Source organism: Notamacropus eugenii, chromosome 1 (assembly GCF_028372415.1).
Source record: "Notamacropus eugenii isolate mMacEug1 chromosome 1, mMacEug1.pri_v2, whole genome shotgun sequence".
Classification (NCBI taxonomy): domain Eukaryota; kingdom Metazoa; phylum Chordata; class Mammalia; order Diprotodontia; family Macropodidae; genus Notamacropus; species Notamacropus eugenii.
The window spans coordinates 601,996,167-602,013,558 of record NC_092872.1 but is presented as its reverse complement, the minus strand read 5'-3'; the positions used below and the strand labels follow the sequence as shown (position 1 = coordinate 602,013,558).

The 17,392-nt window shown below is 40.7% G+C and overlaps 1 protein-coding gene and 1 long non-coding RNA gene across 2 annotated transcripts in view; one reads left to right on the top strand and one right to left on the bottom strand.

The window, feature by feature from the left end:
• Window positions 1-294: 294 nt before the first annotated feature.
• Window positions 295-5,990, bottom strand: LOC140520615 (uncharacterized). The gene is made up of 3 exons (XR_011972597.1): window positions 5,841-5,990; window positions 4,075-4,227; window positions 295-573 (listed from the first exon to the last, which is right to left on the bottom strand). It is a non-coding gene; the product is annotated as an uncharacterized lncRNA (long non-coding RNA).
• The window catches only part of ACSS1 (acyl-CoA synthetase short chain family member 1), a 65,891-nt gene continuing 53,209 nt past the window's right edge, over window positions 4,711-17,392 (top strand). The window contains exon 1 of the mRNA XM_072634625.1: window positions 4,711-5,205. Coding sequence (XP_072490726.1) covers window positions 4,812-5,205 — 394 coding nt within the window. The 5' untranslated portion in view covers window positions 4,711-4,811. The remainder of the gene's footprint in view (window positions 5,206-17,392) is intronic.

Below are 17,392 nucleotides of genomic sequence, written 5' to 3'. Positions count from 1 at the left end.
ATCAAACACTAGGCTATTGTGCTAATTGGTTTTTAATACTATGTAGCTAATCTGTCTTACTGATCAACCTCTCTATTTCCTAACCAGTCCCTAATTCTTTTGATGATTAATGCTTTGTAGAGTAATTAGAGACCTGGGACTGCTAGACCCCTTTCATCCTTCTCCTTTTCATTGATTCCCTTGTGATTCTTGATGCTTTATCCTCCTGATGGATTTTATTATTTTTTTCTAGTTTTATAAAGCATATAAATCCTTTAGTAATATGATTGGTCTGGTACCAAATAAGGAAATTGATTTAGGTATTAGTATAATTTTTATTATATCAGCGTGGCCTACCAATGAGCAATTAATGTTTCTACAATTATTTAGATCTGTTTTTATTTATATAAAGAATATTTTATAGTTGTATTCATATGATTCCTGTGTGGTTTTTAAGTTAATTTACCAAAAACTCTTGCTTTGTCTCTTCTAGCAATTCAGGCCAGATTTGTGCCCAAGCTTTATTTTGTTTAGGCTTTGCTTGTAGATGTTCGGGAGTCATTATCTTCTACTGGGTTTGTATCTTGAGCATCCCTGTCAACATAACAGATTTTTTTTGGGTGACATTCTTTTCATGTTTATTCATTCTTCTAGTCTACTTCCTGTTAGGGCCAGGTTCTATACACTTCTGAGGGGAATGTCTTGGTTAAGCTTTTGTCTTCTTGGGGTCTACTTCTATTTTTTTATGATATTGAGTGTTGTATGTATCCAGGATCTCAGGAATAGTTCTGGTTGAGTACCTGCAGGTTTTAAGTGCTTCGAAAGTTCTGTACTTCAGAGTAAAGTCTGATCACTGTTTTCTAGTTTGAGCTCTGCAAACTCTTGCCCTGGGTTTGGATCTATATAATATTCCTTTTGTTTTGCCCCTGGTTGGTACATTCAGCAGATTGCTTCTGGACTTAGTCACTATCTAAGTGACTAGCTGGAAAGTTCTGAGATTCTGATCCTGATCATGCCTCTGTAGGCTTAAGACTGACCTTGAATTTGGCATTGAGACTGTGCTCTTCTCTTGGGGTCATTAGCCACACAGCTACTAATTGCTACTGATCTTTTTCCTTGCTCAGTACACAAACTAGGTCATGAGATGTCTCTTTACCCTGGAATCCCACCACTATGTGCAAGTCATTTTCTCAGTCCATCCTGGATTTGTGATCAGGAACTGGGGAGTGAGTGACAGAGCTGCTAGTTGCCACCTCTTCCCATATCTTATACAAGAGCACAATGCCCCATCATGACTCTAGGACCTCTCCTTGCTCTTTGGCACAGTCCTTATGGCTTGTCCCTAGTGTCCACAGACAACTTTATCTGTCTCCCTATGCTATTCAAGCTGGAAAAAATGACTCATTATGAATTTTTTTGTCTTGAATTTTCCAGTCAGGACTCAGTTTGATGCATTTATTGCATCTTTGTGGAGGAGTGGGGAAACGCTCAGCTCTTCTTTTTTCTTCTACTCTGACATTTAGGCTCCGCTCATTTATTTCTCTTAAAAGTATCCCCATCTTTCTAGCTCAGGTTTGCAAAGAGTAAAGCCATCTTTTTTTCTTTTCTCTCCAGCACACTCATCTAATCAGCTGTAAGTCTTCTCTTCCATTTGTCCACTTCTCTGTCTCATGCAGCCACTATCTTAATTCAGGCCCTCATTCCTTCCACCTGGAACAATTGCAATAGCTTCTTAATAGATTTGTCTGTAATAACTTAAGCCCTAACTCAATGGTTCATAGGGTCATAGATCCAAAGCTGACGGAGACCTCAAAGGTTTTCTAGTCTGAATCCTTTATTTTACAAATGAGGAAATTGAGGCCTAGGTGGTATTAGAACAAGGTCCATGCTCCTAGTTTCTCCCTTCTCCTCTTTACCCTCTCCACAGCTGCCAAATTCGTTTCCTTGCTGCACAGGTGTGACTATATCACTCCTTTGTTTAAAAACTTTCAGAAGACCCTAGGATAAAATAATACTGCTCAGCTTTGTGTCTATAATTTGATTTCTGCCTAATCTTTCCAAACATGGCATTGTACCCCCTGCACACTCCCCTCAGTTGACACCTGTTCCCACAGGTTTTTATTTTTTCTGCTTTTCCTTTTAATCCCTTCTTGACCTGGTATGGGAACAGATTTTATCTAATGGTATATTCCTGCCTGGAGGCAGGAGGGTGAAAAACATCTGAGGTTCTTAATCTGGGGTCCTTGAACTTAAATTTTTTTTTTGATAACTGCATTTCAATATAATTGTTTTCCTTTATTAATCTTATATACTTTATTTTATGCAATTAAAAACATTATTCTGAGAAAGGGTCCATAGGCTTCACCAGACCACCAGCGGGTTCCATCCATGGCAGAGGTTGAGAGCCCTTGACTAGAAGAATTCATGATTCCTTATAGTTCTCAGATCTTATAATTTTATAGGTGAATCCAGTAGAGTAGAGATCATTATGAAACTGGGATAATTTAAGAAATCTGGAATCCTTAAAAACATGAATAGAGGCATTTGTAGTGAGTGTTCCTTTCTTATATCCTTCCTCGAAATTGCCCTCTTAGGTTGTAGTAAGGGAGTAAGGTCTATAGAGGAGATCATGATAGAGGGGATTAGGAACTATGTAATGCGTCCTCAGCCAAATTCCTATTTCTCATTTCTGGGTCCTGCACCAACAACCACTGAATTAAGGGCAGCCTCCCCAAAATGTCATAAAGTAATGGCAAATTGGTTTTCTGCTCTTATCTTTTCTCCTTTTTAAAGAATTTATGGGAAAACTGAAGCCAGGAAAAGTGAAGTGAGTTAACTAAGACTGACAAGTCATTGTCAGGAACTGGGTTAGAATTCCAGCGTCCTCTATATTGATTCATTTGCCAATGTTGTCTCTTGAACTGAAGGCCAGGAATAATTTCTTTGAATGAGAGAATCTTAGAGTTGCAAGGGACTTGAAAGGGCATCTTGTTCAGTCTTCCAACCCATACCAAAATCTCCTTTACAATATCACTGATAGGTGATCACTCAGTCTTCGCTTAGTTGGACATTTCATGGAACTCATCACCTTCTAAATGTCCATGGCTGGACAGCTCTTTTTGTTAGAAAGATTACTTCCAAGAACGTTTGACTACCTGGTGAGTAGTTAGATGATTCAATCTCTACCACTTTATGCTGGCATCTCTGTTTGTGACTACATTTAGCTTGTAGTACTTTGTTGGCAAAATAGAGCAGTAGGGGAAATATTCAGAGAATTTTCAATCTGAAAAAAACTATATGTAAAGAGTTTATATTTAGTTGTTTACTTGATGACATATATTTCTCCACATCACCAAGGTTCAACATTTCCATAAACATTTATTTCATATCCTAATTATGCAAGGTGAGGTACTTGGCCCTGGGATTTAAAGACAAAAGCCAAAGTCCTGGAGGAGTTTACCATTCTACTGGAGAGATTTAACATATACAGATAAGTAAATTCAAGGGAATTTCAGAAAGGGAAAGAGCATTAACAAATGGGGAGGCATCAGAGAACGCTTCCAAGAGAAGATGGCACCTGAATTGAGCCTTGAAGTAACAGAAGGAATCTTTTAGGGAGGAAAGGACTGCATTTCAAGTAGGAGGGATAGCTGGAAGAGACAAAGAAACAGGAGATGGGATACTGAGTATGTCAAGAGGAATATTATTAACTAAGGCTGAAAGAGTAGGTCAGTGAGTTGTGGATGGTCTTAGCTTGAGGGCTAGAGAGCTTTTGAAAGTTTTGGGACAGAAAAGTGATGCCTGTGCATTTGGATGATTAAGATGGCAGCTGAGTGGAGAATGGATTAGAGAGGGGAAACACTGGAAGCAGGAACCACCCACCCCCAGGGGAGCAAGGGCAATAAGCATTCTCTTTCTGTCTCTTTCTCTGTCTATCTGTTTATCTCTCTCTGTCTCTGTCTTTTTCTCTCCATCCCTACAATCGTCCCCTTAAAGACAGATATAGTGGAAAGAGCACTGGATTCATGTAGTTATGGGCTCAAAGTCCAATTCATTTACTTTATCAATTTTGTGACCTTGAAAGAAGACACTCACCAATTCTTTGGACTTCCATAGCTTTGTGACTTTGAACAAATCATCATCTTTCTGGACTTCCATTTTGGACTAAAGGATTCCTAAGGTGTCTCCTACATCTAAGATTGTATGAGATCCAGATAATAGCCTTATTTTGGTAGGCTCAAGAACAACCTATAAAATGAAATCAAAGCAAAACTTCAACTTGACATTCCACAAGACTGCCTTCATCACCTCCAAGCAGCAGGTACTGAGGACTGCCTCTCAGAACCTCGATGATCTCGAAGCCCTAAATTCTCCTCCTCCTGCGATCATATCCTCCCCTAATTCCCTCCTCCCCCCAAGATGACAGAAGGAAAGGTGGTGGGGAGGGGGAAAGATAACTGAACTTGGGGAGGTGGGCTCCAGAAGAATAAGGGACCTGACGAGGAGGTGGGAGTCAGGAGGAGGGAAGGAGAGAGCCACTACCAGGCCCCCTCCAGTTTACCACTACAGAGGAAATGGGGAGCTAAACGTCTTCTTTCTCTTTCTCACACTATCTCTCTCTCTCCTCCTTCCCCCCCACCCCCCACCCCGCCCTTCCCCGAAGAACTGGCAGTTGGGAGGGACTAAGAAGAGTGGGAGGAGCCCGTTATTGGCTCCGGTCCCCGCCTCGCTGAGTTCCTCTAGTTTTTGCGTTGGAAGTGCAGCCGTCTTAGGGTGCTGTGCCAGGATCCGAGGGGCCCCAGGAAAGCCGGGTCTGGGGGTGGCTAAACGCTATGACTGCTCTGAGCCTGTGCACCTCCGGCAGCGGTGGGGGCCGTGGACTGCTCCGCAAACTGTGCGGGAGCTTCTGGGTGCTGCCAGGATGCGGGGGGTCGAGAAGCTGGGGGCCGGGGCTGCCCCTGCAGCTACATCGCCGGTTCCTGGGCGGCCACGGTCCGGGCCTCTGGGCTGCCGGAAAAGGGGCCGGCAGCGCCGCCCCAGCGGTGTCAAGGAAACTCAGCACCTACGCGAAGCTGTGGGAACAAGCTGTCAAAGAGCCCCAAGTGTTTTGGGGGCGCCTTGCCCAGCACACGCTGGTGTGGGACACCCCTTACCATACCGTCGAGGACTGTGATTTCAACCAGGGCAAGATTAGCTGGTTCCTGGGCGGCCAGTTAAACGTGTCGGGTAAGGCTAAGGATGGGGGTTGGCATTTGGGGGAAGGGGTGAGGTAACAGGAACTATTCCTTCTCCCCATTTCTCCCATCATTTTAGTTTTTACTTGAACCCACAACCAGTCCATTCCTACATTTTGCCCTAGCAACCTTGGTCACCTGCTCCCTAGCAACCCTTACAACCTGGCCACAATTTCCTCGGTAATCTGGACACTTCTAGCAATTTGGCCAACAAATTCATAGCCCCCCTCCCCCCCCCCCCGGCAACATCCGCATCCTCTCCATGAAACCCTTCGGGGGGTCCCTATTTCCTTCGACTTTCTCTCCACTTTTACCTCATTTATCCTTAACAGTCTCTAGCAAAGTCAGGAGCCACGTCACCTTATCACTGCAAACTATAGATCCTCCCACAAAGCCCCTAAGAACCTCTAGGGCACGAGGGAGCTCTGACAGCTCCTGACCATTGTCACCTCCTCTGTGCACTCACGCGCCCTCTCCCCACCCCCACTCCACCCCAGAATGCTGCTTTCCTGCCAGCTATGTGGGGCGGGTTGAGAGCGCGAGTCCTTCCAGCTGCTGTCCAGGATGACAGGTTTGGGAGACTGTTAGAGGACGCTTTTTTCTTCCCTAGAGTTACCTTGTACTTACCCTTACGTTCTGGGCTGGCTAGGTGGGGGATCAGTTTGCACTGGGCAGCTAGCTGGGACCTGCGGACTCGAATGGACAACCCAGGGAGTTACATCCCCGCCCTGGTTCCGTCTTTTGTCTTACCCCTCACCCAGCAACTCCTCGCAACTCTCTGTTCCCTTTGTGTCCGTGTTATAAGTTTGAGCTAGGAAGAGCCCTTGACTCCGTTCTCCTAGGATCTAGACAGTTCCCTCTCCTCCTTTTCTTTTTCATTTCGCCCCTGGGATGCAAGCTAGTAAATAAACTCCGAATAAAACTCCTTAGTGAAAACGAAACGACTTCTGTAGTCTTGTAGCTGGCCTGCCTTACGGGCTGTCCCACAGCACCCAGACGTATCACTCAGGCCCCGGGGAGCCATTGGCGGCTGGAGGAGTTGCCTAAGTATTAACTCTGCCCACGTAAACAAACAATACATGCTTCCTTGTAGAGTGCAAAGAAGAGGTGAAGAAGAGAGGAAAATCCTTGGTCAATGAGCAGAGCAAACTTAAACAAAAATATATCCTTGCTCAGACAATGTTTTACTGGCTGAGACGAGGTTCCTCAGCCTTCTAGGCAACTCTGATAATTATCTTCAGGATAAGGTCGTCTGTGCATTTCAACCTCCTAAGAGGTATGCCTACTTCGTTTTCAAGGCCAGTAATATCTAAGATTTGACACTGGTGATGAGTCTTCAGTAACAGAGTCTTAAACCCTTTATTTCTAAGTTTCAAACACTGAAATCAGCTGAATCAATCAATCCACAAATATAGTCTCAGCCTTTAGAATGTATCAGGTATAGGATTAGGCATTTTATAGGGGAATAGAAAGTCATAGGCAAGTTCCAAGCCATCAAGGAACATATCATTCAGCCAGGAGAGAAGATATACACATGAAAAAAGAACTCAAAATCCAGGAAAGTAAGTGTGGTATACTAGAAAAAGCATTGAATCTAAAATAAGAGAATCTGAGTTTGAGTCCTGGCTCTGTCACTTACTAAGTAACAAGTCAAATCATTTCCCATCGTTGAGCCTGTTCCATTTTTTGAAAAAGGAAAGATTGGACAAGACGATCCCTAAGGTCCATTCCAGGCCTAGATTCTATGATTCCCCCAGAAATACCAAATGAAAGATATTGCCAAATTCAGTAATTTGCCACCCTGCTCCCTTCCCCCCATCCTTTACCTTTAGCCTCTCTGTAGCATTTAATGCCCTTGACTGTTCTTTCTTTCTGGATATTCTTGCTCTCTTGCTTTCTAACAACATAAAGAAGACAGATTCTTATCTACAGGTATATTCTTGCATAGGGACTGGAAGCTGAGCTAGATCAGTTGCTTGTTTCTCCTGTTACATTTCTTGTGGTCCCTTCTTTGTTTCCTTGCTCCTCTTTTACACCCGTTAATACTGGTGTTCCCCAATGATCTCTCCTTGCTTCTCTTGCCTTTACTCTTTACCAGTTCTTCTCATCAATATCATTGTTCCTACAGCTTTTACCATCATTTCTACACAGATGACTCCTAAATCTGTGTCTAAATCTACATTAGCTGTCTTCTCAGCTCCATACTTGAATCACCAATTACCTAACTTAAAAGGACATCTCCAACAGGATGATCATCTGGCACCTCAAACTCAACTAAACTGATCTTGTTTCCAAATTTGGCTCCCCCACCTCCCGAATTTGTCTGTTTATGTTCATATGACTAGTCTGTCCATCCAGTCACTCAGACTTATCTTGTAGCCATTAAAAAAATATTTTTTCTTCGCTCATTCATCAGTTGACTAGTCCCGTAGACTCAATTATCAATCTCTTCATTGATTCCTTCTCCTTCACCCGTAGGGCTTCTGACTTAACTCATCTCTTATTGCCTCAATTCTTTGGCTTTTAACTGCTCTTTCTGCTGCAGGTTTATTCCCTTTCTGATCAGCCCTTCATAATGTTGCCTAATGTACTGTTCTGATCATGTAAATCACCTCCTCAAAAAACTTCAGTGGCTCCCTTTTGCCTCTTAATAAGCATAAATTCCTGGTCCTATTTTAGTGTAGCCCACATTTTAGTTTAGTTTTTAACTTAAATGTTCAGGCTTATCTGTTCACATGCTTTGTGTTACATAGTTTTAGTCACACAGGATTACTGTATCTGAGCTCTTTCTCATCTTCGTCTTTCCTTTCCTCCTGTCTTTGCTCATAGCACCCACCTATACCTGAACTGGACTCCCCATGCTACCTTCCCCCCGTACATTTTTGGAGCTTTTATTCAAATGCTCTCCTTTTAAGGTCCAGCTTAGGAAGTTCAAGCAAAAAGTGATCTTTTCCTTTTCAAATTTCTCATGATGCTTTGCCTACACCTTTGGTTCATTTTTATTCCTTTATCCTTTGTATCATAGTGACCTGTATGCATGACTCCCCTTCTCATTGGACTATAAGTTCCTTGATGTCAGAGTCTAGGATGTATCTATCATTATTTCCTCTAGGATAGTGTCTTGCCCATTCACTATTTGTGAAATTGAATAAGCTCATCACATCTACAACTCTGGTTTTTTATTTCCCTCCCCCAAAATCTGCCCCTTCTTCTACTTTCATAATATATGTTAGTGAGAGGCATGAATATTTGCCCAATCTTTTGTTAACCCAGTATAAATCTTTAATTTAATTTAATAAATCTATTTTGCCTCCAGCATCAAATCATTGATAAGTCCTGACTATTTTGCCTCAATATCGCTCACATCCATCACTTCAGTGATATTCCTATTTCTACTACCTTAGTCCAAGGTCTCATTACTACCTCACCCACTTACACTGTTGCAATTTTTTCTGTAACTGAACTTCCCTGCTTTATTCTCTTAAACAATCTATGCCTTTTAGAACTCAAAATGACACTTCAAATGAATGCTCTGATGAGAGCAGACTTCAAGGGGGCAATCCTCTCCTTATTCCTGGAAGCTATACGCCCTCTTAAAATTCTTCATTCTGGGTCAACATGGTTGTTTTCAACCCATCCAAGCTAAACATACCAATGGACTAGTTGCATTCAACAAGCATTTATTAAAGGTCTACAATGTGAAAGGCACTTGATTGGGTGCTGGGTATATGAAGACCAAAACATTGGAGAAGCTGTTGATTATAGAGTCAGAAGACTTGTGATTCAGTCCTGGCTCCGACTTATGTGATTGTGGGCAAGTCACAAAAAACATTCCAAATCACAATTTTCTCATTTGTAAAATACACTTACTTGCTCTAACTTTGAGGGTTATTGTGAGGAAAATGCTTTGTAAAGTTAGGTAGCTAGGTGATAACAGGGATGGAGTGCTGGGCCTGGAGTCTGATCTGAGTTCAAATCCGATTTCAGACACTTACTAGCTGTGTAATCTTGGGCAAGTCACTTGGGCAAATCGCTGTTTGCCTCAGTGTCCTGAACTCTAATATGGGGATAATAGCACCCACCTCCTAAGGTTTCTGTGAGGATCAAAGGAGATAATATTTGTAAAATGCCTGGAACATAGTATATTAAACATAATTAATATTTAATTATATATAATTAACATGCAATTAAATATATTAAAACATTATTAATAAATGTAAGGTATTAAAAGTAAGAGATACTACTATGGAGTTGAAAAAGCAGGCATCTGGGTTGGTATTTACTGATGTCTTTTGTTATCGTTAAAGCACAATCTACATTTTCTCCCATTTGTTTGGAATCTTTCTGTCTGAGAACCTGATGATCAATTTCTGCATGCCTTTAAAATTATGTTAACTGTAGATAGATTTCTTTTGTATGCCCATTGGCTCTTAATTTCTCCTGCTTCAGTACCATTTCCAGTTCTTCAGGATCAGATACAGGGGTAAAATCCAAATCATTCAGAAAATGACAGTAGATCTAGCCCCTTGGTGAACTGGTCTTTGCAAGAAGCTAGCTGAATTACGAACTCAGAGGTCTGACTGTTCCCTATTCTCTTTAACCACCTCTGTTCCTTGTTCTTTGTGACTGTTCCTGCCCACCACGCTTTGTTACAAACTGGATCATGAAGGAGAAATACATATACACTGTTCTCTGGGAACAGCTTAGAATATTCTGAGACTGATAGATTTTCCCCCTTCCCCCCAACCTCCTTTGATTCTAGAGTCCTTTTCCAGCTGACAGCCTAATCTTTACTTTTTCTGGTTCTGGAATTCCCATCACCCCCTCCTTGTGATAGATAAGTCTAGATAGATAGATAGATAAAGATGTATAAATATGGATATAGTCACAACTAGAACAAGGGAAGGTTGAATCTTCTTGTAATTCTTTGATTGTGCCTTCTCCACTTGAGCACGTTTCTTAGGATTTCTGTACTATTCTCCATGTAGCCTCTGATCTAGTATTTCTTTTTGTTTCTCTTGCTCTTTCTACCAAATATTGCAAAGGGACTCCCTACCTCATTTTCTTATTGTCTTTTGGATGAATTCTCTTCCTTTTTTTTTTTTTAAAAAGGTTTCTGTGACTTATTTTTTGGTGTTCCTGTTTGTATTTTAAAGAAATTTTAAGGAACCTGGCTTCTTTGATACTTTTTACTCTACCATCTTCCTCCAAATCTATTTAGATTGAAAAGGTAGAGACAGGGACAGTTCTCTTGAAAGCAACTACTGTCATACCCCAAATATCATTCCTCCAATTGACACTGTTTTGTAAAGCCCCATTCAGTCTGTAACCCAAAACAAAAATTAGATTATCAGTGATGAATTGAGCTAACACTTGAAACATGGTGGAGCTTACTCCCCTGAACTTTACTCCCCCACCTAAATTTTATTTTATTTTTTTACTTACAGCTTGTACATGAACATACTTTGTAACACTATTTTAGCTCTGTGTTTTCACAGAACCAGTTAACAAGAGCCTCGGTTTGTCTAGCTATTAATACATAAAGAAAGAAAGAAAGAGAGAAAGATGAAGCTAGAGCTAGGGAGTGCTGGGAAAGTTGGGGACAATGTTACCACCTTAGCTTTTTGCCTTTGGGAAAGCTCTTTGTAAAAGTGTGGGAGAGAGCAATGTTTCCCTTGATCTCGAACAGAATGAGACCACCCTGACCTATGTCTGTTTGGCCTGTCACAGATTAGTAGCAGGGGGTGGTGTGAGAAATACATATATTTGTCCAGTGCCAATATGGCTCTGAAATCACTCTGGCCTCTTGCCAGTTTCACTGCTCTAGGGGAGGGCACATTTAGGGATGAGATTATACCAGTCAGGGCTAGCCAAGGAGCCTGGAAATTTTAATTGAAATCACGTGGGGTGGATGGTAGTGAGAATGATAGCTGTGAATGAAAACCATATGTTTCTTCTCTGGAAAGCAGAGGTTTGTATGATCTTTTTACATTTATGATCTTACTTCTGTGTTTATCCTTGCAGGGGCATCCTGGGAAGTCAATTTTTCTGTTTCTAAAATCTAACTTTTGTTGTGCTACAGATACTGCAACAGATGTCTGAGAGGTGTGGTCTGTAAATCTATGCCAGAGACATCAGGAAATGGCAAAAACAAAAACATGGCAGGTTATGATGAATACTGTTTTAAAAACACTTGACTAGGCTTTCATACGTTCTAAACTCTCTGTTTAGTTCTCCATCTGTATACATTTTATGTATACAAAAATCAAGTTTGTATACATTTACTATTTTCAGCCAGATTGCTGATAATTTGTTTTCAGCTGAACCATCAGGGTATTTGTATGTATGCTCTGAGACTCCTTTGTCAGAACAACAAGTATTGTACATCATGATGTACCCATCAGTAATGAAAGTGCCCATTCACGAAAGGCAGCAAGGCATTGAATTCTTGGGCTCTAAGTTTTGCTCAGGGCCTTGCCTACTGACTTTCATGGAATCAAGAGTATAGGCTCAGACCTTAGAGCAGAGGTTCAGCGTGAGTGTGTGTGTGTGTGTGTGTGTCTCACAGAGAGAGAGAAAGACAGAGAGAATCCTACTTTCTCAGAATAATATTTTAAAATTCATAATGAAAGAAAATACTAAATTTCAGTTAGAGGTTAGTAAAAATAAAGATGTAATTTTTTTCCTCATGGAATCCATATCATACATAGACTCAGGAGGTCTATGGACCACAAATTAAGAACTCCTGCCTTAGAAGATGACTAGATGCTAACACTGGGTTTCTCCTAGTGGTTATAGGAGTGCCTTGTTTCATAAAAAAATATATTTAGGGGAGGAAAGAACAAAAGAAAAAAAAAGAAATTTACATGATAACTTGATTATATATTTAAAAAGAATAGCAAGTTATATGTAATAGATTTGCAGTTTCATGTACAATCATCTGTTTAATATACTACATTATGGAAGTGCTTGTTTTATTCCATAAATTAAAATAAAATAAAGTATATTCTCGAAATGTTGCATTTAAATGAAATGCTAGTAAATCAAATACTATTTTAAATGGGGGGAAGATCAGCTTTTGTTATTTAAAGGCATTCTTTTGTGAAGCAAACCACCTCTAGCTTTTGTTTTGTGTAAACTTGTATGTTTATATAGATGAGTTATTATTATGATGGGGAATGTTCTTATTGTTATTATTATTGGCAGTAATAATACATCCCCACTTTAAATCCTATATATGATGATCTAGAATTATATTAATATAATCTAGAAAATATAATAATCTAGAAAAGATACTAAGGAATTATTCACATCACAAAAGAATTTCTTTAAACGAACTCTCCTGTGCATTTGGGTGCTATTTGATTTACTGAACTTTTTTATTGGTGGTATTATTAATGTTTAATATTATTAATAATCAACCATAACAGGCCAACATATGGCTGGGCTGCCACTGTTTTGGGTGCTGAGTGGTAAGTAAATGTAGCTGGGAGGACAATAGAACCATAGATTTAACACTAAAGAGATTTTAGAGGTCATCCACTCCACTTTCTCATTCTACAGATGAGAAAATGAAGCTAGTTTGTACCTAGGCTGGGACCTGAAATCTCATCTTTCTGACTCCTAGTCCAGTGCTCTATCCACCGTTATAAGTGAGAGAACTGGTATACGAAATGATGGGTAGTACCACCTGGTATGTTGGTGGGCATGTATATTAGAATAAAAGGACTTCAATTCAATGAGCATTTATGAAGCTCCTACTGTAGGTAAGGTCTCCTGATAAGCACTGGGGATATAAAGACAAGCTTACAAGAAGCTTACATTCTGCTGGGGGATGGGAGGAGCATGTTAGGGGAAGTGTGCACTGATAAAACGTTCACATAGATAAGTAAAAAATATGTCCAAAATATATCCAAAAATATATCCAAAATATATATCCAAAATATACATATATATGTAAAAATATATACAAAGTATATGCAAATGACATATAAGAGAATTTGTAGGGAGACCACATTGAAGTCTGGAGAGATTGTGAAAGGCTTCATGCAGAAGGTAGCGCCTGAGCTAAGGGAGCTTTGAAGGAAAGCAGGTACTGTAAGGGGACAGAGGTGAGGAGGGGGCACCAATAAGGAGAGAGCCTACCCCCCCTCCCCCATACGGATGGGCTTTGGAACAGGAATTGCAGCAGCATGGGAAAGTGCTGGTGCTAGGGCACAGAAGGGAGATGAGACCTTATGGCTGGGGCACAGCAGGAGGGCAAGAGGTCATTGTGGTTTGGAAGATAAGACTCAGTGGGATCTTTAATAGTAGCAGTTGCTCTCTTGCCCAACCATTCTTGGAAGTGGATTTTCCTTTTGCACTGCCCAGTCTGATGGGTGGAGGGTGTGCTTTCTTTGTTACTGCTATAAATACTTTTTACTTGGTTGTCTCAAAAGCTATTCTCCCAGCAGCTGCTGGAAACTTTCTTTCAGCAATGGCACTGAATAATTATTGAAGGTCAATGTGTTTATAGCACATGTGAGATAGAAAATACTTTCCTTGATATTCCCTAGGGCCCGTGTCTGCAAAGTACTCTCCATGGAGAAATGTGAAGAATCTTCTCTTTGGCTAAGAGGAGAGGGAAATCGCTTACTGTGTTTCTTTTCCCTTTCATCAGACCTAAATGCTGTAGCTCAGGGAGGACACGCTATTCCTTAACAGTGTTGACAGTCAATTAGTCAGTCCATTATTAAGTACATACTATGTGCCAAGAACCATGCAAGGTACTGGAGATACAAAGAGGAGAATTAACTAGTTTTTATCCTGAAAGACCTTAAATTCAACTAAGGGGAAAGTGTGTAGACATATAAGTAAATGCAACATTTACAAAAACTAAATGCATGTAATTTTGCAGGGAGAAGGGGTGGCAGGGAGGTACTAGTAACTTGGAGGATCTACTGGATCTATAGAAAAAGATCAGAAAAAAAGTACTTGTTCTGGACTTTGGTGGGAGCTGAGGATTCTAAGAGACTGAGATGTAGGTGAAAAGGAACAAGGTGGGAGATTTAATGCTGGAGATCAGTTTGGCTAGAAAATGGTAGGAATGAAAATATGCAACACATAGCCTGGAGTCAGATTGTGAAAGAAGAAAATAATGTATTTATTAAACACCCCCCATGTTCCAGTCAACCCTGTCAGGTCGGTGCTATTATCTCCATTTTACAGTTGAGAAAACCAAGTCAGACAGAAATTAAGTGAATTGCCTAGAGTCACATAGCTAAGTCTCTGAGGTCATATTTGAACTCAGATCTTCCTGACTCTAGGCCTAGCACTTGATCTACTTTACCACCTAGTTGTCACGGAAAGGTTTTGGTTTTGTATTATATTGTCCTTTAGAGGCAATAGGAAGCCCTTGGAATTTTCTGAGCAGTGCAATGACATGGTCTGAGATGTGGTTTTGAAAGTTTACTTTGGCAACTACTTGTAGGGTGCATTGGAGGAGGGGGACGTTTGATCTAGGGAGACTGCTTAGGAAACCACAATACACTACAAAAGAGGTGATGAGGTGGTAGTCATATGAATAAAGAAGAGGGGACATGAGAGCTATGGAAGTAAAATTGTCAAGACTTGGTCAAATCAAATAGATATTGGGGTTGAGAGAATTAAGAGACAAGGCCAACTCACCTAGAAAGACTAGGAGGATAGGGGGCTATCTACAAAAGAACTATTTTTAAGATAATAGGCTATGTTTTGGACATGGTGGGTTTCAGATGTCTATGGGATATCTGATGGGAAATGCCTATTATATAGTGATAGGACTGTAGCTTAGGGAAGAGATCAAGGTTGGACACATAGAACTGGCAATTATTTGGATGGAGGTGATAATTGATTCCATGAGAGCTGAGAATATTGATCAATCAACCAATTGACCATCAGGCATGCATTACTATATTCCAGGACTCAAGGAACTTATATTCACATTAAGGGGTGGGGAAGAAAGGAGAGAGAAAGGAGAGATAGGAAGAGAGAGAAGAGGGAGAAAGAAGACAGTCTAGAGCAGGGGCCTTGGATACATCCATTGTTAAGTGATGAGACATGACTGGTGCCTCTATATAGAACCAGCCCCTTATTTAATCACTTTGCCCTATTTTTAGACTCAGGGAAGTGTAACTGTTTCCGATTTGGGTCTGGAACCAGTAAACCTATGTGTGTATATATGACCCATGACTTTCTGACTGGAATATAATCACTCAACAAATTAACCAGCCATCCTATACTTATTCCTCTCCTCTGCCAGACATTAAAGTTATACCTGTCCCCTCCCCCCTCTGAATGTTCTGCTAAAATTAGGAACTCTTTGCCCTCTGCCATTATTTGGGCTAGTAAACAAATTCAGGCCTGAGACCTGGTTTCCTCAGGGAGTAGAGGTCCAGAATGAGTAAGAATAGATACTATCACCTCCCCCAGATCTAGGAGGGAAACTTTGTACAGTTGAGGGTCCAAGCTTTTCCTTGACCTTTAGCTATGTGATTGAAAGCTCATGTTGCTTTCTGTTCACCATCATCATGAATAACAAATGATTGTTAAAGGCCTACTATATTAAGAATCCTGTGTTATACTGGGGTGGGGATATTAAAAATTCTGAGACACATGAATCTGCCCTCAAGGATCTTGTAGTCCAGTTGGGGAGAGAGGACAGAGATGTAAAAACATAATTAACCCCACAAGGGAGCATATGAAAAATACCAAATTTGTTTAACAGATCCTAAGTGCTGGAGGAATTCAGAGAAAGAAGAGTTCAGTCAGGCTTGAAAACTGAAGATTATGAGTTCATTATGTTATGAGTTCATCCCTGAAGGATGAAAAGAACCCTCCCCCCAACTTTTGTAAGCAAAAATGAGGGGAGAATCCACTCCAGGCAGGAGAAAGTAAATAAAACAGATTTTGAATTATAGAATCAAGATCCAGAAAGATTCTGACAAGCTAGAATGAGAGGCTGAATCTAATACTAGTCACAAGCGGTGATTTTTGTGCCTGGGGGGAAATATACAAGAAGGGGAATGGGATAAGGAAGGACTTTGGACAATACAACAAGCAGACAAGATCCTGTTGAGTGAAAGGCTTTAGGACACATCCACTGAGTGCATGGCAGAGACCAGAGACCCTAGAACACCAAGCTCTGGGGGGTGGCATGATGTGAGGCTACTTGCAGAGGAGGAAGGAGAAGAGAATATTTAGATCAAGGAGGACCTGATTGCAGGAATGGCCATCTACCAGAGAGAATGAGGCCATCTAGTAACTCAGTGCAGGTACTCTCAATATCCTTTAAATTTGGGCCTGGGTAGCTGGGGGAAAAGCCCAAGTTGTTGATGTTCTGTCCTGCCTGACTCTTCACACCCTGTGGGCCATAACATGCTAATACTGTCCATGGGATTTTCTTGGTGAAGATATTGAAATGGTTTGCTGTTTCCTTCTCCAGATCATTTTTACAGATGAGGAAACTGAGGTAAATAGAGATCAAGTGACTTGCCCAGGGTCACCACAGCTAGTAAATTTCTGAGGCTGGATTTGAACTCAGGTCTTCCTGACTCTAGGCTCAGTGTTCTACCCACGGAGCCATTTAAGGGTCTCTGAAGCCCAGGGTGCCATCCTAGTTGTGGCTTTTTCTAATAAAGTATTGATATTGGTATCTATTATGCCTTTAAGCATAATGTAAGTTTCCCTGCTTATGTTTTATTATGTATATTTACTGTAGCTTAATCTGAGCTGAAACATATTAGATTTTCTTCTAGCCCCTCATTTTAACTTTTTATTTCAAGTGTGTTTCTTGTAAACAGTATATTATTGTCCAGTCTGCTCTCCTTTTCTGCTTTATGGGTGAGTTCATCCCATTGATGTTTATGGTTATGATTGTTAATATTTCCCTCCATCTTCTCCTCTTGTACATTTTCCTTTTCCATCTCCTTGTTGCAAATAAGAAGGTAGTAAAAGAAAGGGAATTTGCTAAGTACATGTGCAATAGGTGTAACCGTTTGTTTCTGCTCTATCAGATCTCTTTTCTTCCTTTTACACCACCCTGATTCCAAGTTTTTATTCTTCCTTTCTTTCCTTTTAATCTTGACCTGGTACTCTTGAACTGGTACTCTCTCTAACAATGGAATTTGTTTTGCTATAACCTACCCTTATTCTTAAGTTTC